Below are 23,189 nucleotides of genomic sequence, written 5' to 3'. Positions count from 1 at the left end.
ATGGGGATGATAAGCCGGCTGATGGGATGGCGGCTGTCAGTATACTGACAGCGGCATCTCGTCTGCCGGTATACCAACAGTGAGTCCCCTCGCCACGCTTCAGGCCCGGTGTCAGCATTCCAACTGCTGGTAATAAGTTGGCTGCCAGGATTTCAGAGTCAGGTTCCTGAACGCCGGGAACCCGACAGCTGGCATTATAACTGCATCCCTTTAGTACATCTAAAAAGTTTTCCACAGTACTGGCAGGTGAAAAGCAATCTCTAGTCTCCTGAGCAGGAAGCCCCTGCTACTTGCCACCATCACCTCATCCTGAAAAACAAAATCTATTTGCAAGACGATGTAAAGGGCCCCATACACTACAGCGATCTCATGTCGGAGGTGATTGCAGGTGATCACCCCGGCAGCCTCCCGGGCAGCAGGATCGGCCAAGATACATCGTATCCTGCCCATTTGCATACAATATATCTTGGCGATCCCAAGCCATGCCCCCAGGTTGGACCAGATTGAATGTGCAGCACATTCAATCTGGAGGATCTGATCCAATGCTCACGGGAACGCACATCAGATCGGATTGGTTCGGGAACACCTCTAAAATGCCCCATTTCAGCCTATATATTGGGCCGAATGCCCGAATTGGGCTGAAATCGGGCATTATAGCTCTAGTGTATGGGGCCCTTAACACTAGGGGCACGCTCCCAGCAAAGATCCCTACTGATACAACTACTCCATCAGATAGTGCAAACCTTATATCAATGCAGAGGCCGCTATCTTTGCCTGCACTGCTGTGTGCTTACCGGTGATTGTACGAAAATAAGTGTGGTGTCACACTGGTTGTATCTCTCTTTCCAACTAAGCTATGTCTGTCTATATGACCTGTCTGTCTCTATGCTCTGGCTGTATCTGTCTCTCTCCCTGCCTGTAGTGGTCGGTCTCTGTCTGACTCTCTCTCCATCTGCCTATAGGGGGTCATTCCGAGTTGATCGCTCGTTATTTTTTTTCCGCAACGGAGCGATTAGTCGCTAATGCGCATGCGCAATGTCCGCAGTGCGACTGCGCCAAGTAAATTTGCTATGCATTTAGGTATTTTACTCACGGCATTACGAGGTTTTTTCTTCGTTCTGGTGATCGTAATGTGATTGACAGGAAGTGGGTGTTTCTGGGCGGAAACTGGCCGTTTTATGGGTGTGTGTGAAAAAACGCTGCCGTTTCTGGGAAAAACGCGGGAGTGTCTGAAGAAACGGGGGAGTGTCTAGGCGAACGCTGGGAGTGTTTGTGACGTCAAACCAGGAACGAAACTGACTGAACTGATTGCAGTTGCCGAGTAAGTCTGGAGCTACTCAGAAACTGCTAAGAAGTGTCTATTCGCAATTCTGCTAATCTTTCGATCGCAATTTTACTATGCTAAGATTCACTCCCAGTAGGCAGCGGCTTAGCATGTGCAAAGCTGCTAAAAGCAGCTTGCGAGCGAACAACTCGGAATGAGGGCCATAGTTAGCTGTCTTCCTCTCTCTGCCTGTAGCTGTCACTTTAGCTTCATCTGTGTCTGCTGCCTGAAGCCCTCCTGCCTATATCTAGTCGGCTCTCTTTCTCTCTCCCTGTCTCTCTCTCTCTCTCTCTGCCTGTAGCAGCTGTCTGTAGCTCTATCTGTCAGTAGCTAGTTGTCTCTCTCTGTATGTAGCTCTCTCTGCTACTCTGCCTATAACTAGCTGTCTCTCTCTGCCTATAGCTGGCTGTCACTCTCTGCCTATAGCTAGCTGTCACTCTCTGCCTATAGCTAGCTGTCACTCTCTGCTATTCTGCCTGTAGCTAGTTGTCGCTCTCTGCCTGTAGCTTGATCTATATGCCTATAGCTGTCTCTGCCTGCGTGTAGCTAGTTTTCACTCTCTGCCTATAGCTGTCTCTCTCTGCCTGTAGCTAGTTGTCACTCTCTGCCTATAGCTCGCTGTCTCTCTCGCTGCCTGCCTGTAGCTTGCTCTCTATGCCTATAGCTGTCTCTCTCTGTCTTCCTGTAGGTAGCTGTCTCTCTCTGCCTGTCTGCAGCTAGCGGTCACTCTCTGCCTGTAGCTAGCTATCACTCTATGCCTGTTTTCCTGTAGCTAGCTGTTACTCTCTGCCTGTCGCTAGCTGTCTCTCTGTCAGTCTGCCTATAGCTGTTACTCTCTGCCTGTAGCTAGCTGTCTCTCTCTGCCAGACTGCCTATAGTTAGCGGTCACTCTCTGCCTGTAGCTAGCTGTCTCTCTCTGTCAGTCTGCCTGTAGCTAGTTGTTACCCTCTGTCTGTAGCTAGCTGTCTCTCTGCCTGTAGCTAGCAGTCACTCTCTGCCTGTAGCGGTCTCTCTCTGCCTATAGTTACTGGTCACTCTCTGCCTGTAGCTGTTTCTCTATGCCTATTGTTAGCGGTCACTCTCTGCCTGTAGCTGTCTCTGTCAGTCTGCCTGTCACTCTCTGCCTGTAGCTAGCTGCCACTCTCTGCCTGTAGTTAGCGGTCACTCTCTGCCTGTAGCTGTCTCTCTCTCTCTGCCTGTAGTTAGTGATCACTCTCTACCTGTAGCTGTCTCTCTCTGCCTGTAGTTAGCGTTCACTCTCTGTAGTTAGTGGTCAATATCTTCCTGTAGCTGTGTGTGTCTCTCTCTCTCTCTGCCTGTAGCTTGCTGTCTCTGCCAGTCTGCCTGTAGCTAATTGTCACTCTCTGCCTGTCTTCCTGTAGCTAGCTGTCTCTCTCTGCCTGTAGCTAACTGTCCCTCTCTGCCAGTCTGCCTGTAGCTAGCTGTCTCTCTCTGCCAGTCTGCCTGTAGCTAGCTGTCTCTGACAGTCTGCCTGCAGCTAGCTGTCACTCTATGCCTGTAGCTAGCTGTCTCTCTCTGCATGTAGCTAGCTGTCTCTCTCTGCCAGTCTGCCTGTAGCTAGCTGTCTCTCTGCCGGTCTGCCTGCAGCTAGCTGTCACTCTCTGCCTGTAGTTAGTGATCACTCTCTACCTGTAGCTGTCTCTCTCTGCCTGTAGTTAGCGTTCACTCTCTGTAGTTAGTGGTCAATATCTTCCTGTAGCTGTGTCTCTCTCTCTCTGCCTGTAGCTTGCTGTCTCTGCCAGTCTGCCTGTAGCTAATTGTCACTCTGCCTGTCTTCCTGTAGCTAGCTGTCTCTCTCTGCCTGTGTCTCTCTCTGCCAATCTGCCTGTAGCTAGCTGTCTCTCTCTGCCAGTCTGCCTGTAGCTAGCTGTCTCTCTGACAGTCTGCCTGCAGCTAGCTGTCTCTCTCTGCATGTAGCTAGCTGTCTCTCTCTGCCAGTCTGCCTGTAGCTAGCTGTCTCTCTGCCGGTCTGCCTGCAGCTAGCTGTCACTCTCTGCCTGTAGCTAGCTGTCTCTCTCTGTCAGTCTGACTGTAGCTAGCTAGCTAGCTGTCTCTCTCTGCCAGTCAGCCTGTAGCTAGCTGTCTCTCTCTGCATGTAGCTAGCTGTCTCTCTCTGGCTGTCTGCCTGTAGCTACCTGTCTCTCTCTCTCTACCTGTAGGTAGCTGTCTCTCTGCCTATAGCGAACTACGTAGCCGCCTCTCTCTCTATTTTTCTATCCCCCTCTATCACACTGTCCCGCCCCCTTCCCTCAGCGCATGCCCCACCTCCAGCGCCCCCCCCCGCCTCCCAGCAGTCACGTGTGAGGAGGCGGGCGGGAGTGAGCGGTCGCGCATGCGCAGTGCACTGGAGCGGGGTGAGAGAAGATGGCGGCGGCGGGGGAAGCAGCATGAGCGGCCTCACTCATTGAAAGTCTCCGCCATGGCCTCCCCGAGCGCGCAGGTAAGGAAGTGGCTGTGTGCTGCTCGGGGTCAGTGTGGGCGCCGGTACAGCCTTCGCCAGTGTCAGGCTGAGGGGCGGGAGGACGGCTGCACTAGGCCCGGCCTCATTTCTGCAGCCTCATTGGGGCCCGGGGCTCCGGCTCACACGTGGGTCCCAGCCCGCAGCCGTCCCGTCCTATATGGCTGCAGCGCCCTCACAGGACGCGGGGGGACAGGGCAGATGCAGTCTGACCTCCGGGGGATTATACTCAGGGCCACAGCCCTACATCCCCTCCCCCACCCACAGCCCCCCATCCTTCTCACAGCTCATCCTTCCCTCCCACCCACAGGGCCCATCATTATCAAAGCCCCACCCATAGGGCCAGCACCCATAGATGTACTAAGCCTTGAAAAGTGATAAATTGCACGGCTCCTAACTGTCAACCAATCAGCTCATAACTGTCACTTTTCAAACCCAGTGTATGACATGACAGGAGCTGATTAGCTGATACTTTATCACCGTGCAATTTATTACGGGACACTGGGGTGCTGTGTCCGTGGCCCCGGGGGAGGGATACCGGGGTGCTGTGTCCGTGGCCCCGGGGGAGGGATACCGGGCGCTGTGTCCGTGGCCCCGGGGGAGGGATACCGGGGCGCTGTGTCCGTGGCCCCGGGGAAGGGATATCGGGGCGCTGTGGCCTCGGGGGAGGGATACCGAGGCGCTGTGTCTGTGGCCTCGGGGGAGGGATACCGGGGCGCTGTGGCCTCGGGGAAGGGATACCGGGGTGCTGTGGCCTCGGGGGAGGGATACCGGGGCGCTGTGTCCGTGGCCCCGGGGGAGGGATACCGGGGCGCTGTGTCCGTGCCCCGGGGGAGGGATACCGGGGCGCTGTGTCCGTGGCCCCGGGGGAGGGATACCGGGGCGCTGTGTCTGTGGCCCCGGGGGAGGGATACCGGGGCGCTGTGTCTGTGGCCCATGACTAGGGTGATGCTAAGCACACTGTTGGTGACTAGAGTGATGGTGTGCCTAATGTCCATGACTGCGGCAGTGTGGATGAAGTGACTCCAGGCATCCACCATATGAGTGAGACAATGGCGTGCCTAGTGTTTGATCGGGGCAATATCACATCTGCAGTGATTCCAGGCGTCTGACAATATGTGACTGAGATGATAACAGGTTTAGTGTCCATGACCAGGGTGATGGCTGATCTAATGTTTGGATTTGAGGTAATGCCAGTTCTCATATCCAAAACTAGATAAAGTGGCTGTGGTGATGCCGGGCCTTTTATGTGTGAAACACGGGGGTAATGCCAGGCCTCCTGTAATTCCGGGCGGTGTGTGTGTGGCCTGGGCAATACCGGGTGTTCTGTCCGTGTTGATGCTGTGCATAGTGTCCAGCACATAACTTGGGGGCGACTGCCAATGTATGACCAGGGCAGTGCTGGCATACTGTTTGTGACTAGAGTGATAGCGTGCCTAGTGTCCATGACTGGGGTGATTTGGCCGTCCGTGGCTGAGGTGACTCCGGCCATCTGGCACGAGTGAGGTGATGCCATGCCTAGTCTCTGTGATCATGGTGATAGTGGGCCTAGTGTCCGGGCTCAGCCTCTGTCGGGAGCGGCTCTGGGCATCTGACTTTGTGTGAATGGGGTGATAACTGGTGTAGTTTCCATCTAGTGTCTGGGACCAGGTATAGTGTCCGCGGTTATGCCGGGCATAGTGTCCTAGACCAAGTTGATGCCGGTTCTATATCTGGGGCTGAGCGTCCCCTGTGTGTGAAACCGGGGGGTAGTGCTGTGCCTGCGGGGCACTGGGGGTAATGCGGGCATCCTGTGCCTGCGGGGCACTGTGGGTAATGCCGGATGTCATGAAGGTACTAATGACATCATGTATATAAAATCACATTGCAGGGCAAATGCTCTGAGAGTGCGGAGTGTTAAACATCGGTGTAATGTGTCCCCATCCATGGTTATTACATGGTAATCGTTTCGTGGTGAAGCTTTGGCGTATTTTTGACCACCGGACAGTAAGTTCCGTCGTTCCTCTATGTATAAATTGTGGCTGTATGGAAAGTGTAAAACGCGCTGATACCGTTATTTCTCATTTAAAAATTCCCATCTGTGCCGGACCTTTGGAAGTTGTTTGTGTCCTGTGCCTGTTTGTGACACATACTGTATTTGACTTATCTCTCAAAGTATATTATACTTTTCCCTGTGATGATGTCCTAAGGCACAACAGTAAATATCTTTACAGGTGAATGCTGGCAGTTCCCCAGTTCATATTAACGCTGCAGAATGCGAGCTCTTGCTGCGTACCAGCCAGACACACTGAGATCTCGGTTACTGTATCTCGTACTTGGCACCTCATAATCCTTTAACCTGGAAAACTATTGCTCAATACCTGCTGTAACTTAGGTTTCAAAACAGTGGCTGCAAATTGGATCATATGAAATCGGGTAGAAACATTGGCCAATAGAAATGTGTCTAATGTTAGCAAGGAGGCAGTAGTCTCTGACCTAGGATTTGCTGTCCGCTGTATTAATAATATAATATAATTGTTGCTTGATGTGTATATTTTTCGCTTTATTTTTTTTTTTATTCTGGGTTAAGCTTGCAGCAATTTAATCTTGATAAGGGGCTAAAGTTCCCTCCCAGGCAAACTGCAGAACTCGTTTTATTGTGCTGATGAGCCGTATTCCAGCTTTTGCCGACGTGAATATTGCACTTTTACTCGTTGATCTTTAATTCAGCGTCGGAACTGCTGAATAACTGTAGTTTATCATCTGTTATGTTCGCAAGTTGTAACAGGTAATGCCAGTGTGTTACAGTAATTGTTTAATACAGCGGCTCTCAACTCCAGTCCTCAAGTTCCCCCGACAGGTCATGTTTTCAGGATTCCCCCGACAGGTCATGTTTTCAGGATTTCTATCTGTACACACAGGTGGGGTATTACCTGACTCTGCAATATAGATGATATCATCTGGGCATGGTTAAAGATATTCAGAAAACATAAACTGCTGGCGGTTCCTGAGAACTGGAGTTGAGAACCACTGACCCTTTATAATGCCCAAATGGGAATGTAAGTGTAGCTATATAAAGTCCTGTCCGTAAAGGGCAGGAGGTGGTACTGCGACCCCAGCTCCTTCCAGCTTTGTGCTGAGATTTGTTTGTATACCTGCTGATACGTTGCTACAGATAAAGGATTAAGGTATGGGTCTTCAACCTGTGGCCCTACAGCTGCTGTGGAACTACACATCCCAGCATGCCCTGCCACAGTTTTGCTATTAAGGTATGCTAAAACTGAGGCAGGGGATTCTGGGATGTGTAGTTCCACAGCAGCTGAAGGCTGCAGGTTGAAGACCCATAGATTAAGGGATCTATTCATGAAGCAGTGAAAAGTGTGGAGAAGTTGCCCATGGCAACTAATCAGCGCTGAAGTAATATTTATAATTGACATACTATACAATTGTATGGTGCAGCTGATTGGTTGCCATGGGCAACTTCTCCACAGGCTCACTTCTCCGCTCTTTTCACTGTTCCATGAATAGACCCCTTAATGCATTGTTATAGTTTAGTGCGGAGCTTCTCAAACGCGGTACTCAAAGCACCCCAACGGTCCAGGTTTTAAGTATATTCATGGCTCAGCACAGATGGCTAAATCAAATTGGGGTCGATTCTATTCGGCAACTAATGAATAGCGCCGGGAATTAGCTCCCGACGCTATTCAATTCAGCAACTAGTTACGTCGGCGATGGCCCGTTCTCGCCGACAAAACAGGTTGAATTGTCGGGAGAACGGGCATTCTCCGACTTAACTCCCCGGCGCGAGGCTGATTCCCGACAGAATCAGCCTCGCGACGGCCGCGAGGCAGCACTTTTGTCGGGTTTCTCTTCTCATCCCCCGGGGATGAGAGAAGAATTCCCGACAATTGCAGGTAATTAGTTGCTGAATTGAATAGCGTCGGGAGCTAATTCCCGGCGCTATTCATTAGTTGCCGAATAGAATCGACCCCATTGATTGGGACACTAATTAAGCCACCTGTGGCCAAGTATGCATATACTTAAAACCTGGACCATTGGGGTGCGTTGAGGACTACATTTGAGAACCTCTGTATTAGATTAAGGCTAGCTCTTGTGAAGGTTAGAGGGCCACCAGCTTGAACCACGAGGTGTATCAGATTGCCCATCTGTAATTCATTTATAGCTAGCCATATTGATTTTTAGGCTTGGTGGAAACCTGGTGGTTTTGACTCTTGGTTTAACTTTGTGACCAATGTGGCCTCCAAAATAGAGGTATACCGCCCGCTTTTAATGGTGTGAGTGGGCCTCTACATGTGTGGAGGGGAGGGGTGCATGTCAGACTCAGTGGGGTCGATTCAAATCACCGACAGTTGAATAGCGCCGGGAGTTAGATCCCGTCGCTATTCAATTCAGCTCAAGTTAAGTTGGCGAAGGCCCATTCTTAACAGGTTGAATTGTCGGAAGAACGGGCATTCTCCGACTTAACTCCCCGCCGCGATGCTGATTCCCGACAGAATCAGCCTCGCGCCAGCAGCACTTTTGTTGGATTTTTTTTTCTCATCCCCCAGGGGTGAGAGAAGAATTCCCGACAATTCAGGGTCATTTGTCGCTGTATTGAATAGCATCGGGAGATAACTCCCAGCGCTATTCAACTGTTGGTGAATTGAATCGACCCCAGTGTGTGTGTAGCTGGGGGGAGGTAAAAGGAGATGTCTGTGTCTGTTTACATCTATTTCTGACAGGCATGGTGGCACTTGTGGTTCAACAAGCTCCAACTTGCGGTCTATGTAGCTCCAGTATACATAATGCATGTGTAATAGTATAGAGATATATTTTGTATTATTTAGAAGTTTATCCTGAGTTACCCTCAGGATCTGTGCTGTTGCGGTTCCTGTGGAGGCTACGATTATTTACGCAGTTGTACAGTAATCACTCTCGGTACAAGAATAAGTGTTGTACTGTAGTATCTCGCTAGGGCTGCAAGTCACGGTGACTCATGATGAATCCTGGGGGGTCCTCCCATTCATTTACCTTCCGTAATCCATTACACATTGCTGTATTGTTGGTATAAGGTTTATACTATTATGGAGAAAAACAAGACTTTTTCTTGAATACATGCTGACAGGTAGTGACTTTGCAGAGAGCATGTATTTTAGTGTTCACTCTAGGCTGTTTTAGCAGGGTGCCGCGCCCTGCCCGTTTTTTAGCAGGCAAAACCCGCCCTGCCCCTTTTGCGGCGCCCTGCCCCCCCGGCGTGTATAGATGCCGTGCGCATGCGCGCGGCATCCATTCACGCATTGGGAGAGGGCTGGGGGAAGCCCAGCACCGACGGAGGTGCTGGGCACGCCCCCAACAGTGACGTCGCCGGCCACAGACGCTCTCTATAGTAGCGTCTGTGGGCCGCACCGCCCCCTAAAATGACGTAGGTGTGGCCACGCCCCCTAATTTGCGTGGTCGCGCCCCCATTTCGGACGCACGCGCGGCTTCGCTACGCGCGTGCACATGTGCCCCCGGAGTCCGGCGCCCTGCCCCTTTTCACTCCTATGGGTATATGCAATTGCGGTCGAATTCCCGAAATTGTCGAATTTCGGGACTTTTTCGCCCAAAAAAAAAAATTCGTCAATGCAATTCAGTACTTTCCGTCCAAAAGACGGACTTTCAAAATTCGACTTTTTGAAATTCGACTTTTGTCAAATTCGACTTTTCTGCAATGATACAAGTGCTGTAATTCGACCAAAGTATATTCAATTGAAGTTTGGAAATTCGACAACAGTGCTTTTAGACAGTAAATTCGACATTTTCAATCCGCCACACTTTGGTGGGTGAAACTAATAAAAAAAATTTAAAACATGTTTTTTTTTGTGTTTTTTTTTTATTGATAATAGCATATCTATTTATATTAGAAGGGATTAGGTACTTGGTTTGTCTTTTTTGGAGGCACAAGTATTATTTATATATTTTTTAAAATAATATATATTTTTTTATTTTTTTTTAGATGGAATGGTAAAATTCAGAAAAAAAATGGCGTGGGGTCCCCCCTCCAAAGCATAACCAGCCTCGGGCTCTTCGAGCTGGTCCTGGTTCTAAAAATGCGGGGGGGGGGGGGGGGGGGGGAATTGACAGGGGATCCCCCGTATTTTTTAAACCAGCACCGGGCTCTGCGCCTGGTGCTGGTGCAAAAAATACGGGGGACAAAAAGAGTAGGGGTCCCCCGTATTTTATACACCAGCATCGGGCTCCACTAGCTGGACAGATAATGCCACAGCCGGGGGTCACTTTTATACAGTGCCTTGCGGCCGTGGCATTAAATATCCAACTAGTCACCCCTGGCCGGGGTACCCTGGGGGAGTGGGGACCCCTTCAATCAAGGGGTCCCCCCCCAGCCACCCAAGGGCCAGTGGTGAAGCCCGAGGCTGTCCCCCCCCCCATCCAAGGGCTGCGGATGGGGGGCTGATAGCCTTGTCAAAATTGAAAGAATATTGTTTTTTCCAGTAGTACTACAAGTCCCAGCAAGCCTCCCCCGCAAGCTGGTACTTGGAGAACCACAAGTACCAGCATGCGGGAGAAAAACGGGCCCGCTGGTACCTGTAGTACTACTGGGGAAAAAATACCCAAATAAAAACAGGAGACACACACCGTGACAAGTACAACTTTATTACACACTGCCGACACACACATACTTACCTATGTTGACACGCCGACTGCCACAGTCTCCGACGATCCGAGGGTACCTGTGAAAAAAATTATACTCACCTGCCAGTGTCCAGAGATAAATCCTCGTACTTGGCACAAAAAAAAAACACGAACACCCGACCAACATGGGACCCCTTTCAGTCCGGTGGTACGGGTGTTCGTGTTTTTTTTTTTCGCCAAGTACGAGGATTATCTCTGGACGTGGATTTATCTCTGGACACTGGCAGGTGAGTATAATTTTTTTCACAGGTACCCTCGGATCGTCGGAGACTGTGGCAGTCGGCGTGTCAACATAGGTAAGTATGTATGTGTCGGCAGTGTGTAATAAAGTTGTACTTGTCACGGTGTGTCTCCTGTTTTTATTTGGGTATTTTTTTCCCAGTAGTACTACAGGTACCAGCGGGCCCATTTTTCTCCCGCATGCTGGTACTTGTGGTTCTCCAAGTACCAGCTTGCGGGGGAGGCTTGCTGGGACTTGTAGTACTATTGGAAAAAACAATATTCTGTCATTTTACTCAAGGCTATCAGCCTCCCATCCGCAGCCCTTGGATGGGGGGGGGACAGCCTCGGGCTTCACCCCTGGCCCTTGGGTGGCTGGGGGGGGGGGGGAACCCTTGATTGAAGGGGTCCCCACTCCCCCAGGGTACCCCGGCCAGGGGTGACTAATTGGATATTTAATGCCACGGCCGCAGGGCACTGTATAAAAGTGACCCCCGGCTGTGGCATTATATGTCCAGCTAGTGGAGCCCGATGCTGGTGTAAAAAATACGGGGGACCCCTACTCTTTTTGTCCCCCGTATTTTTTGCACCAGGCGCAGAGCCCGGTGCTGGTTTTAAAAATACGGGGGATCCCCTGTCAATTTCCCCCCCGCATTTTTAGAACCAGGACCAGCTCGAAGAGCCCGAGGCTGGTTATGCTTTGGAGGGGGGACCCCATGCCATTTTTTTTCCGGGTTTTTCCCCGTTTTTTTAAATCGCTGCAAAATCCAGCAAATCGGCCGTTTTTCGCCCGCGGGACTGTCGAATCCGTTTTTCATTGAATATGGTGAATTCCGGAAGCCACCTGCCGGAATTCACCTGTCGAATTAAAAAACGGCGATAATTTGCCGCGATTCGCCGCTAATTGCATATACCCCCTAGAGTGAACACTATATTTCATGTGTGCTGGTGTTTGTATGTGTGGCTATTACAGCCATAATAAGGTTACCCTGCTTTGTGAGTTCTGCATAATAGCAAGTCCTAATATGAGTCCCTTCCCCTTCTGTCTTCTCTGTGGCAGTGTCCAGCACATGGGAAGATGTATTAACCTGGAGAAGGCATAAGGAAGTGATAAACCAGTGATAAGTGCAAGGTGATAAACGCACCAGCCAATCAGCTCCTGTTAATTTACATATTGAAGCTGATTGGCAGGTGCGTTTATCACCTTGCATTTATCACTGGTTTATCACTTCCTTATGCCTTCTCCAGGTTAATACATCTGCCCCATATGTATGATGAAGCCCAGAAGGACATTGCTGCAAAGGAGACCAGTTCTTCAGCTTTCTCCCTTGTGTACGGTCTCTGGGGATGTATGTTCTGTACACAGGGACATTAATAGGTGGTCACCCCATGTGGTCACTGTTTCTGTATAGTCATATCTGATGGGAACTGTAAAGAGGGGTACACACGGAGAGTCGTGTGCTTAGGGGTCTATTCAATGCATGTCGGAACCTCTCAGACGCAGAGGATCCGACAATGCAGTACTCAGTTTGCGGGCAAATCCGACTGGTTTTGCCCGTTTTCGACAATGTCAATCTGACTTTTTTTTAAAAAAAAAGTCGGATTGACATTGTCGAAAACGGGAGTAAAACCTGTCGAATTTGGCCGCAAATCCGACAAAACATGTGGATCCGCAGCTAATTCACCGTTCCATGTGTTCTCTAACAAGTGGGAGAAACTGCAGCCCCACTGAATAGGTTGAATCACGATTCAACCTAAAAAATCGGAAACTGCCGTCTTTCCGACTAGACCTGTGATTTTCAACCTTTTTAAACTGGTAACACACTACACAAGATTCTAAAATTGCCAAGGCACGCCATCAGTTTTTTAAATCAAATATAATACATATAATAACAAATGTCGACATATATTTAATACGTTGATAAATATTTGTTATTTCTCTTAAAACGAGTAGAAATAAACAGGTTTAACTTGCATAAGAAGATCATTTAAAAACCTGTGCTTGGTGATACCTCTTGTGCGAGGATGGGTGGTTGTAATTCCGTACCCCTGCCCCTCCACCCAGTGTTATTATACACACATGCCCCCACTTTATTTCCACACACCAGCTCCCCCCATAATAATGCCACACACCTACCCCCCCCCCCCCCCGCAATGCCACACACCTGCCACCCCCTTAGTAATTCCACTAACCTGCCCCCCCAGTAATGCCACACACCTGCCCCCCCATAGTAATGCCGCACACCTGCCCCCCCAGTAATGCCACACACCTGCCCCCCATAGTAATGCCGCACACCTGCCCCCCCATAGTAATGCCGCACGCCTGCCCCCCATAGTAATGCCGCACGCCTGCCCCCCATAGTAATGCCGCACGCCTGCCCCCCCATAGTAATGCCGCACGCCTGCCCCCCCATAGTAATGCCGCACGCCTGCCCCCCATAGTAATGCCGCACGCCTGCCCCCCCATAGTAATGTCGCACGCCTGCCCCCTCCCCATAGTAATGTCGCACGCCTGCCCCCTCCCCATAGTAATGTCGCACGCCTGCCCCCTCCCCATAGTAATGTCGCACGCCTGCCCCCTCCCCATAGTAATGTCGCACGCCTGCCCCCTCCCCATAGTAATGTCGCACGCCTGCCCCCTCCCCATAGTAATGTCGCACGCCTGCCCCCTCCCCATAGTAATGTCGCACGCCTGCCCCCTCCCCATAGTAATGTCGCACGCCTGCCCCCTCCCCATAGTAATGTCGCACGCCTGCCCCCTCCCCATAGTAATGTCGCACGCCTGCCCCCTCCCCATAGTAATGTCGCACGCCTGCCCCCTCCCCATAGTAATGTCGCGCGCCTGCCCCCTCCCCATAGTAATGCCGCGCGCCTGCCCCCTCCCCATAGTAATGCCGCGCGCCTGCCCCCTCCCCATAGTAATGCCGCGCGCCTGCCCCCTCCCCATAGTAATGCCGCGCGCCTGCCCCCTCCCCATAGTAATGCCGCGCGCCTGCCCCCTCCCCATAGTAATGCCGCGCGCCTGCCCCCTCCCCATAGTAATGCCGCGCGCCTGCCCCCTCCCCATAGTAATGCCGCGCGCCTGCCCCCTCCCCATAGTAATGCCGCGCGCCTGCCCCCTCCCCATAGTAATGCCGCGCGCCTGCCCCCTCCCCATAGTAATGCCGCGCGCCTGCCCCCTCCCCATAGTAATGCCGCGCGCCTGCCCCCTCCCCATAGTAATGCCGCGCGCCTGCCCCCTCCCCATAGTAATGCCGCGCGCCTGCCCCCTCCCCATAGTAATGCCGCGCGCCTGCCCCCTCCCCATAGTAATGCCGCGCGCCTGCCCCCTCCCCATAGTAATGCCGCGCGCCTGCCCCCTCCCCATAGTAATGCCGCGCGCCTGCCCCCTCCCCATAGTAATGCCGCGCGCCTGCCCCCTCCCCATAGTAATGCCGCGCGCCTGCCCCCTCCCCATAGTAATGCCGCGCGCCTGCCCCCTCCCCATAGTAATGCCGCGCGCCTGCCCCCTCCCCATAGTAATGCCGCGCGCCTGCCCCCTCCCCATAGTAATGCCGCGCGCCTGCCCCCTCCCCATAGTAATGCCGCGCGCCTGCCCCCTCCCCATAGTAATGCCGCGCGCCTGCCCCCTCCCCATAGTAATGCCGCGCGCCTGCCCCCTCCCCATAGTAATGCCGCGCGCCTGCCCCCTCCCCATAGTAATGCCGCGCGCCTGCCCCCTCCCCATAGTAATGCCGCGCGCCTGCCCCCTCCCCATAGTAATGCCGCGCGCCTGCCCCCTCCCCATAGTAATGCCGCGCGCCTGCCCCCTCCCCATAGTAATGCCGCGCGCCTGCCCCCTCCCCATAGTAATGCCGCGCGCCTGCCCCCTCCCCATAGTAATGCCGCGCGCCTGCCCCCTCCCCATAGTAATGCCGCGCGCCTGCCCCCTCCCCATAGTAATGCCGCGCGCCTGCCCCCTCCCCATAGTAATGCCGCGCGCCTGCCCCCTCCCCATAGTAATGCCGCGCGCCTGCCCCCTCCCCATAGTAATGCCGCGCGCCTGCCCCCTCCCCATAGTAATGCCGCGCGCCTGCCCCCTCCCCATAGTAATGCCGCGCGCCTGCCCCCTCCCCATAGTAATGCCGCGCGCCTGCCCCCTCCCCATAGTAATGCCGCGCGCCTGCCCCCTCCCCATAGTAATGCCGCGCGCCTGCCCCCTCCCCATAGTAATGCCGCGCGCCTGCCCCCTCCCCATAGTAATGCCGCGCGCCTGCCCCCTCCCCATAGTAATGCCGCGCGCCTGCCCCCTCCCCATAGTAATGCCGCGCGCCTGCCCCCTCCCCATAGTAATGCCGCGCGCCTGCCCCCTCCCCATAGTAATGCCGCGCGCCTGCCCCCTCCCCATAGTAATGCCGCGCGCCTGCCCCCTCCCCATAGTAATGCCGCGCGCCTGCCCCCTCCCCATAGTAATGCCGCGCGCCTGCCCCCTCCCCATAGTAATGCCGCGCGCCTGCCCCCTCCCCATAGTAATGCCGCGCGCCTGCCCCCTCCCCATAGTAATGCCGCGCGCCTGCCCCCTCCCCATAGTAATGCCGCGCGCCTGCCCCCTCCCCATAGTAATGCCGCGCGCCTGCCCCCTCCCCATAGTAATGCCGCGCGCCTGCCCCCTCCCCATAGTAATGCCGCGCGCCTGCCCCCTCCCCATAGTAATGCCGCGCGCCTGCCCCCTCCCCATAGTAATGCCGCGCGCCTGCCCCCTCCCCATAGTAATGCCGCGCGCCTGCCCCCTCCCCATAGTAATGCCGCGCGCCTGCCCCCTCCCCATAGTAATGCCGCGCGCCTGCCCCCTCCCCATAGTAATGCCGCGCGCCTGCCCCCTCCCCATAGTAATGCCGCGCGCCTGCCCCCTCCCCATAGTAATGCCGCGCGCCTGCCCCCTCCCCATAGTAATGCCGCGCGCCTGCCCCCTCCCCATAGTAATGCCGCGCGCCTGCCCCCTCCCCATAGTAATGCCGCGCGCCTGCCCCCTCCCCATAGTAATGCCGCGCGCCTGCCCCCTCCCCATAGTAATGCCGCGCGCCTGCCCCCTCCCCATAGTAATGCCGCGCGCCTGCCCCCTCCCCATAGTAATGCCGCGCGCCTGCCCCCTCCCCATAGTAATGCCGCGCGCCTGCCCCCTCCCCATAGTAATGCCGCGCGCCTGCCCCCTCCCCATAGTAATGCCGCGCGCCTGCCCCCTCCCCATAGTAATGCCGCGCGCCTGCCCCCTCCCCATAGTAATGCCGCGCGCCTGCCCCCTCCCCATAGTAATGCCGCGCGCCTGCCCCCTCCCCATAGTAATGCCGCGCGCCTGCCCCCTCCCCATAGTAATGCCGCGCGCCTGCCCCCTCCCCATAGTAATGCCGCGCGCCTGCCCCCTCCCCATAGTAATGCCGCGCGCCTGCCCCCTCCCCATAGTAATGCCGCGCGCCTGCCCCCTCCCCATAGTAATGCCGCGCGCCTGCCCCCTCCCCATAGTAATGCCGCGCGCCTGCCCCCTCCCCATAGTAATGCCGCGCGCCTGCCCCCTCCCCATAGTAATGCCGCGCGCCTGCCCCCTCCCCATAGTAATGCCGCGCGCCTGCCCCCTCCCCATAGTAATGCCGCGCGCCTGCCCCCTCCCCATAGTAATGCCGCGCGCCTGCCCCCTCCCCATAGTAATGCCGCGCGCCTGCCCCCTCCCCATAGTAATGCCGCGCGCCTGCCCCCTCCCCATAGTAATGCCGCGCGCCTGCCCCCTCCCCATAGTAATGCCGCGCGCCTGCCCCCTCCCCATAGTAATGCCGCGCGCCTGCCCCCTCCCCATAGTAATGCCGCGCGCCTGCCCCCTCCCCATAGTAATGCCGCGCGCCTGCCCCCTCCCCATAGTAATGCCGCGCGCCTGCCCCCTCCCCATAGTAATGCCGCGCGCCTGCCCCCTCCCCATAGTAATGCCGCGCGCCTGCCCCCTCCCCATAGTAATGCCGCGCGCCTGCCCCCTCCCCATAGTAATGCCGCGCGCCTGCCCCCTCCCCATAGTAATGCCGCGCGCCTGCCCCCTCCCCATAGTAATGCCGCGCGCCTGCCCCCCCCCCCCCAATAGTAATGCCGCGCGCCTGCCCCCCCCCCCCCAATAGTAATGCCGCGCGCCTGCCCCCCCCCCCCCAATAGTAATGCCGCACACCTGCCTCCAGCCCCCATAATTTCACACGCTTAAATAAACGTGAAATCTCTCAGGGAGACGCGCTGGGACCGCAACAGGCAGCACAGAGCAGCAGTATGTGAGTGGGTGGACGGTAGAGCGGGAATGCGACATGCACCGGTGCCAGACAGTCCCGCAGCAGCCGGTAGCCAGATATGTAAGCCTGCTCGGCCAGCGCTGTACTTCCGTTCCGTGACATCCGGCCCATGACTCATTGTGACTCATAGGTCACGGGTCGGATGTTGCAGAACGGAAGAGCAGCGCTGTACGAGCAGGCTTACGTATCTGGCTGCAGGCGGGTCTCTGGTGGCCAGTGGCAAGGCTGGTGGCAGGCAGCGTTGGGTCTGTGCGGCGAGCACCTTTGACAGGTGGCGGCACACCTAGCAAGTGGCTAGTGTGCCGTGGCACACCAGTTGAAAAAGGCTGCACTAGACAGTTCCGACTTCAATTCAATACTGCCCTTAATTTCTAAGCAATCTTCTTAGAAATGAAGCACACATCTCTCCGTGTGTATGCCCCATAGCGATAGCACCGGTACTGCATGCCAGGCACAATCTAGTTACATCACTCGCTTCACCACTAGGTGAAGTGAGCAGTTTAGATGCCCAAACAATTGTCACTATTTAATTGTTTGGGCGCCCATGTGCCCAAAAAGACCTGCTTTAGCTGCCGAAAATGGCTAAACGCATCTAAATTCCTGCTTTGGGAGTTTTAACTCCCATTTGGACTCCTAGGTGCCAGCTCAAATGTTTTGTGGGCATCCACTGGGGTTCTTCAATTGGGTTCCCCCGTTGCATGTCCTGTATGCGTGCCCATTAGTACTGGGTTTAACTGTGCAAAGCGGCTAAACCCATTTAAAGTACAGGTTTGGGTGCTCAAACTACCGTTTTAAGGGTTCAGTACTAAATTGCGTCTAAGCCGCGCCAAGCATCTTGTTACACAAAGCCTGTGGTGTACCTAACAGGACAGTTTGGTGCCATTTGAGGGTAGTTGCATTGCCACGTCTGTATTGCCATACTGCATGTGTGGATTACGCTACAGATGACATGCCATACTGTATTGGCCTGGCTTTGCTAATCTACCCGTTATCTCATTTCCAGCTGGCAACGTCAAATAATCCCAAATTGGCACATTCGGGAGGTAGCACTAATGTCTGATGTGCTACATAAATTGGGTTACAGATGATTTTTCTTTCTTCATTTTCTTTTTAAAGACCCTTTGTACTTAGTTTTGGGTTTACATAGACTGACAGCCGATAAGAACAAATTGGCACATCAAGTCTGCCCTATTAGGGTTTGGGTAAAGGTGTTAAGAGTATTAGGTTAGGATTATGGGTGAGGGTTGGGGTGTTAGGGGTTAGGTTTATGGTATTAGTTTTAGTGGTTAGGTGTGAGGGTGGGGTGTTAATGTTAGGGTAATAGGCTTAATTGTGAGGGTATTAGTGTTTTAGAGGTTAGTATTAAGGGTGAGGGTATTGGTGTTAGGGGTTAGGATTAATGGTAAGGTTTAGGGTAATAGTGTTAGGATGTTAGTGTTAAGATTCATACTGTAGCGGCTTTGGTGCAAAATAGTCTAGTTTCTGGTTGAAGTCCTTTGTAACTTCAGCGGTAAGAGGGAGCGCAGACTGGTGCATTATCCTGTGATCAGGTCAGTTGCAGCCAGTAGCAGTGCAGTAGTTGTATTCCTACTTTCCCTCTACATATGAGGGGGGTATTCAGGTGCAGGGAATAGTTCTGTATCACACCCCAAGCTATTTAATTAATCAGCATTTTTCCTGCACGGTTAACCATAGGTCCGTAAGTGCTAACATGCAAAGTGCTGGAATCGCTGTGATTCCACGAATATTAAAATGCTATTCCCCCCCCACAGCTAATTGAATAGGGCAGCGTGTTAATTAGCAGTGACGTAAACCCTGTGTCTGATTAAATCTCCTCCTTAGAGCCACAATTGGGTTCATATGGCTGTCGGACAGCTCTTCAAGTTCAATAGGAAGAAAAAATAATAATACACCACTTGCAATACCCCCCCCCCCAAAAAAAAAAAAAAACCCCTCCACAAAACTTTCCTGCTGTTGCTGTTCCAATCAGCCCCCAGCGTTGAGAGCTGCAGAACTGTGAGGCTGCTGGTTTGTCCTTTGTTCAGGCCCCTGGTGTATGTTGTGTGCGTTTGTCAGGCAGCGTACGGGCCCAGAAAGGTCTGCCTGTTGTAATAGGATTTGCTGGCGCTGGGCCTGTGGATTAGTCATTTGTCACATTCATGCTATTTCAGCAATATACAAAGAATTCCACATGCTGGGGCTGCACTTTTCTCTGGATGATCCACCGGGGTGTGGAACCATCTCCGGATTACGCCGCATTGTATAGAACAAAGTTGTTCCTGCGCAGAAGCATGCGCTGGTTTGGAGCAGTGAACTCGGAAACGTGTGCAGTTTCAGTTGCCCCTGGTTCTGAGAATTTATTTACAATGCCAGGGCACTTCCAGATGTTTCTATCGGCTACCATACGGCCATGTGTAATCTAGAGATGAGCGGGTTCGGTTTTACTCGGGTCTCAAAACTTCATCTTATTGGCTCATGGATAGCCAATAAGAAAAATCCGTGTGACCCGAGTAAATCAGAGTAAAACCGATCCTGCTCATCTCTAGTGTAATCCCATCATTGGGCCTTCTCTGGCTTTATACACTCACCGTTTCGGTTTAAATCAGGGGTGTCCAACCTTTCTCCTTCCCTGGGCCACATTAGAAGATGAAAATTTGGTTTGGGCCGCACATAAAATAAAATAACAGTAACGATACCTGATCATCCAAAAAAACCATAGAAAACATAGTTAACATATTAAACTTACTTGGAAATGAAGTTAGTGAGATGTTTGACATTGTTTCTCAGCCACCAATGCATCCCCCCCCACACGCACACTGTAGTCCTCTTCCTCTCCTCCTCCTCTCCTCTCCCCCCCCCCCCCCTCCACACTGTGCTTCTTCAAGTGCCCACAAATTTATCCCGCTGGGCTGAGCTCCGTGCTGCTGTCACATGTGCCACTATGCAGTAAAGGAGGGCTACACTGTGACTGACAGCGGACCCCAAACCCCCCCCCCCTCCCGGACACATTGTACTGCAGTGGCACCTGACTTCATCCTCGTTACCCCCCTCCCCCCGAACCAATCTGTACTGTGGAGTTTAGACACCGCCGGCCTCATTTTACTGCTGCAGCGCTGGACATCAAGTCCATCCCAGCTCCCAAGAAACCCCCCGGACACTGTATTGCGGCGTGGCGCTGGACTTCAGACCAGACCCTCCCTTCCCCCGACACTGTACAGCGGTTCAGACCTCCTCTCTCCCCCCCCCGGGACACTGTACAGCGGTGCGGCCACGGACTTCAGATCCCGATTCCCCCCCCCCCCCCCCCGGACACTGTACACTGGCGTGGCCACGGACTTCAGAAACCCCTTCCCCCCCCCGGCTTACTTACGAGTTCTTGTAGAACCAATTTCTCCGCTGGGCTCCTCTACTCTGGTGCTGCTCAGTCATGTGTTCCGCTATGCAGCGGAGGAGGGCTACACTGTGACTGACAGCGGAGAGGGCGTGAGCTGGTGCTGGTCCCAGCAGCAGCAATCCAATCAGGATGTGCCGACAGCCTGCTGGGGCCGGCTCATCTTCACATGTGGTGTCCGTACTCTGCAAAAAAAAAAAAATGGATGGGGCGGGTGAAGCGCGCTGGCGTCACCGTTGTGACGTGCCCCGGCCGCATTCCGGCCGCAAGCGCTGGCAGTGTAACTTGAAACTTTAGAATTTCTTAAAAAATAAAAAATTGCACTGGGCCGCATTACTAGCCGACCTGGGCCGCATGCGGCCCGCGGGCCGCAGGTTGGACAAGCCTGGTTTAAATGATCATCTTTAGAGATACCCACTGAAGTATTGCGATAGTGACCAGAATAGAACGTCATGGCAGATAATACTTGAGGTGACTGGTGTTACAAAGACTTTGCCGCCCCTTTATCATATTACCCCTGGCGTCTGACTGATGCCTAATGCTTTCAGCACAGTGCATTGGGCGCAGTCTCCCAGCCAGTTACTTGACCTTTATGGTATTGTCTCCCGCGGTCTGTGACCTCGCTCATCTTGTCCCTGTTTTCTCTTTTCAGTACATTTTTGGGGAGTTCAGCGATGATGAATTCAAGCAGTTCTTTGTCAGTGCTCGCTGCACAGTAGAGGTAAGAACAGTGCTGTTCCGTCCACTTGGAGGATGTGTCTGTCTTTAGGGGGATAGCGTGTATATATGTATTTATAGGTCTGATCCAGAGAGAGACGCTAATGCCGCAGCACCTGCGAATGTGTACACAGAGACTGTGAAAATATGCAAACGCCACGGCCGCCTGGATTTGTATTGAGATGCTCACCTGCGTCTTCATGAGCACCTGCGGCTGTGTACACGGATACAGCGTTGCTCGCAGATCAGTTGGTTATTGAAGTTCGAGTAGACCTTTGGGCCGCACAGCATGGCCGCAGGAAGTAAGACGCAGTAACCGTGGCTCTGGAGTCTTGCCTTCCTGCGGTCATACTGTGCGGCTAAAGGGCAATTACAGGCTGAAACACTCCCCTGAAACCGACATAAATTGGGGTCTGCGTACAACTGTGAATCGGACTCTGCATCTCTCTCCGGAGAGTGGGCTTGGAGCATATGAAGCTGAGCTGGTCTCGTAGCTAGTCCTAGATGGAAAAAATATCAAATATGGTCTGAGCACGACCTCTTTATTCTCCTACGTGTTTCTCCTATGTGTTTCTGTGAGTTAGTTTGACCTGTAACCAATCAATGGGTGCGTCAATAACAAAAAACACAGACCCGATACAGTGGGAGAAGAATGATGGGTGCTGTGCCCTTGTTACATTAGTGGAGGGAGCCTGCGGGGAGGACTGCATACACCCAGCTTCTTACATAGTGCTATCTGTTACACTACATGCAGCTGCTGTCAGATCTTTATTGCTAGTGCACGCTTTGTGAGAGCAACTTTAAAAATATTTTTCACCCTTAATATGTTGCGGGTCAGCACAGCTCACCCGCCTCTACTACATGTCATCAGCGCTATCTCTAAGTGTATTTAAGGTAAAATACTTACTACATAAGGGCCAGCAAGCCAGTCCGCTGCATTATTCCCATTATGGAGTCGATTCCGTTACCCACGAAGGGTGCGATGTGCCATCGCCGCAGCGTTTAAACGCCTGCAACGGCACCTGATCCTGCACCCCTCGCATGCTAATTTCGGGCTGTATTGGCATTGAAGTGCTCGGATCCCTATAGGGCAGCGAGCACTTCAGTGCGAATTCGGGCTGCCGTAAAGTGCATCCGCTACCGCGATGATTCGCACCTGCGATACAGTACTCCATTGCAACCGGGTGCCTCCATGGCTGCGCAGAATAGCCGCTGGCACCATGCTTTTGCGTACGAGATCGCAGTCGCGCACAGACACCCGCCACACCCGCTTACCTACTCCAAACAGCCTCTTCTTGTAAATGACTCTGCAAGCAAGGTAACTTGGCGCGTGCGCAACAGACGTGCAGTCTGCCGATAATCGCTTAGTTGCGACATCATCGAAGTTGGGACGGCTGCTGAATCAGGCCTATTGTTAGGAAAGTTTGTACCTGGCAGGTTGATCTCATCTAGTCCATCCTGTGTGATATATTTTTCTCTAACGTCCTAGTGGATGCTGGGTACTCCGTAAGGACCATGGGGAATAGATGGGCTCCGCAGGAGACAGGGCACTTTAAGAAAGAATTTGGATACTGGTGTGCTCTGGCTCCTCCCTCTATGTCCCTCCTCCAGACCTCGGTTTGATACTGTGCCCAGTGGAGACTGGGTGCATTTCAGGAGCTCTCCTGAGTTTCCTGTAAGAAAGCATTTTTGTTAGGTGTTTTATTTTCAGGGAGCCTCCTGGCAACAGACTCCCTGCATCGAGGGACTGAGGAGAGAGAAACAGACCCACTTCTCTGAGTTCAGGGCTCTGTTTCTTAGGCTTCTGGACACCATTAGCTCCAGAGGGATCGGTACGCAGGTCTCACCCTCGCCGTCCGTCCCAGAGCCGCGCCGCCGTCCTCCTCACAGAGCCGGAAGAAAGAAGCCGGGTGAGTATGTGAGGAAAAGACCCATCTGAGGCGGCAGAAGACACTTGAATCTTCACTGAGGTAACGCACAGCACTGCAGCTGTGCGCCATTGCTCCCCTTCACCTCACACACTCAGGTCACTGTAAGGGTGCAGGGCGCATTATCGGGCGCCCTGGGCAGCAATATAAACCTCTCTTA

General features: G+C 53.4%; 1 protein-coding gene across 6 annotated transcripts in view; it reads left to right on the top strand.

The window, feature by feature from the left end:
- Nucleotides 1–3,650: 3,650 nt before the first annotated feature.
- Nucleotides 3,651–23,189, top strand: part of USP10 (ubiquitin specific peptidase 10) — a 102,188-nt gene continuing 82,649 nt past the window's right edge. For 3 of the 6 annotated variants that reach the window (XM_063945704.1, XM_063945701.1, XM_063945700.1), the window contains exons 1-2: nt 3,651–3,785; nt 21,037–21,105. In XM_063945704.1, the coding sequence (XP_063801774.1) occupies nt 3,678–3,785; nt 21,037–21,105 (177 nt within the window). In that variant the 5' untranslated portion in view covers nt 3,651–3,677. The remainder of the gene's footprint in view (nt 3,786–21,036; nt 21,106–23,189) is intronic. The other 3 variants (XM_063945705.1, XM_063945703.1, XM_063945702.1) reach the window with 1 other exon arrangement.

Source organism: Pseudophryne corroboree, chromosome 11 (genome assembly GCF_028390025.1).
Source record: "Pseudophryne corroboree isolate aPseCor3 chromosome 11, aPseCor3.hap2, whole genome shotgun sequence".
NCBI lineage: Eukaryota > Metazoa > Chordata > Amphibia > Anura > Myobatrachidae > Pseudophryne > Pseudophryne corroboree.
The sequence above is the reverse complement of the archived record's forward strand: the minus strand, read 5'-3'. Positions and strand labels throughout refer to the sequence as shown.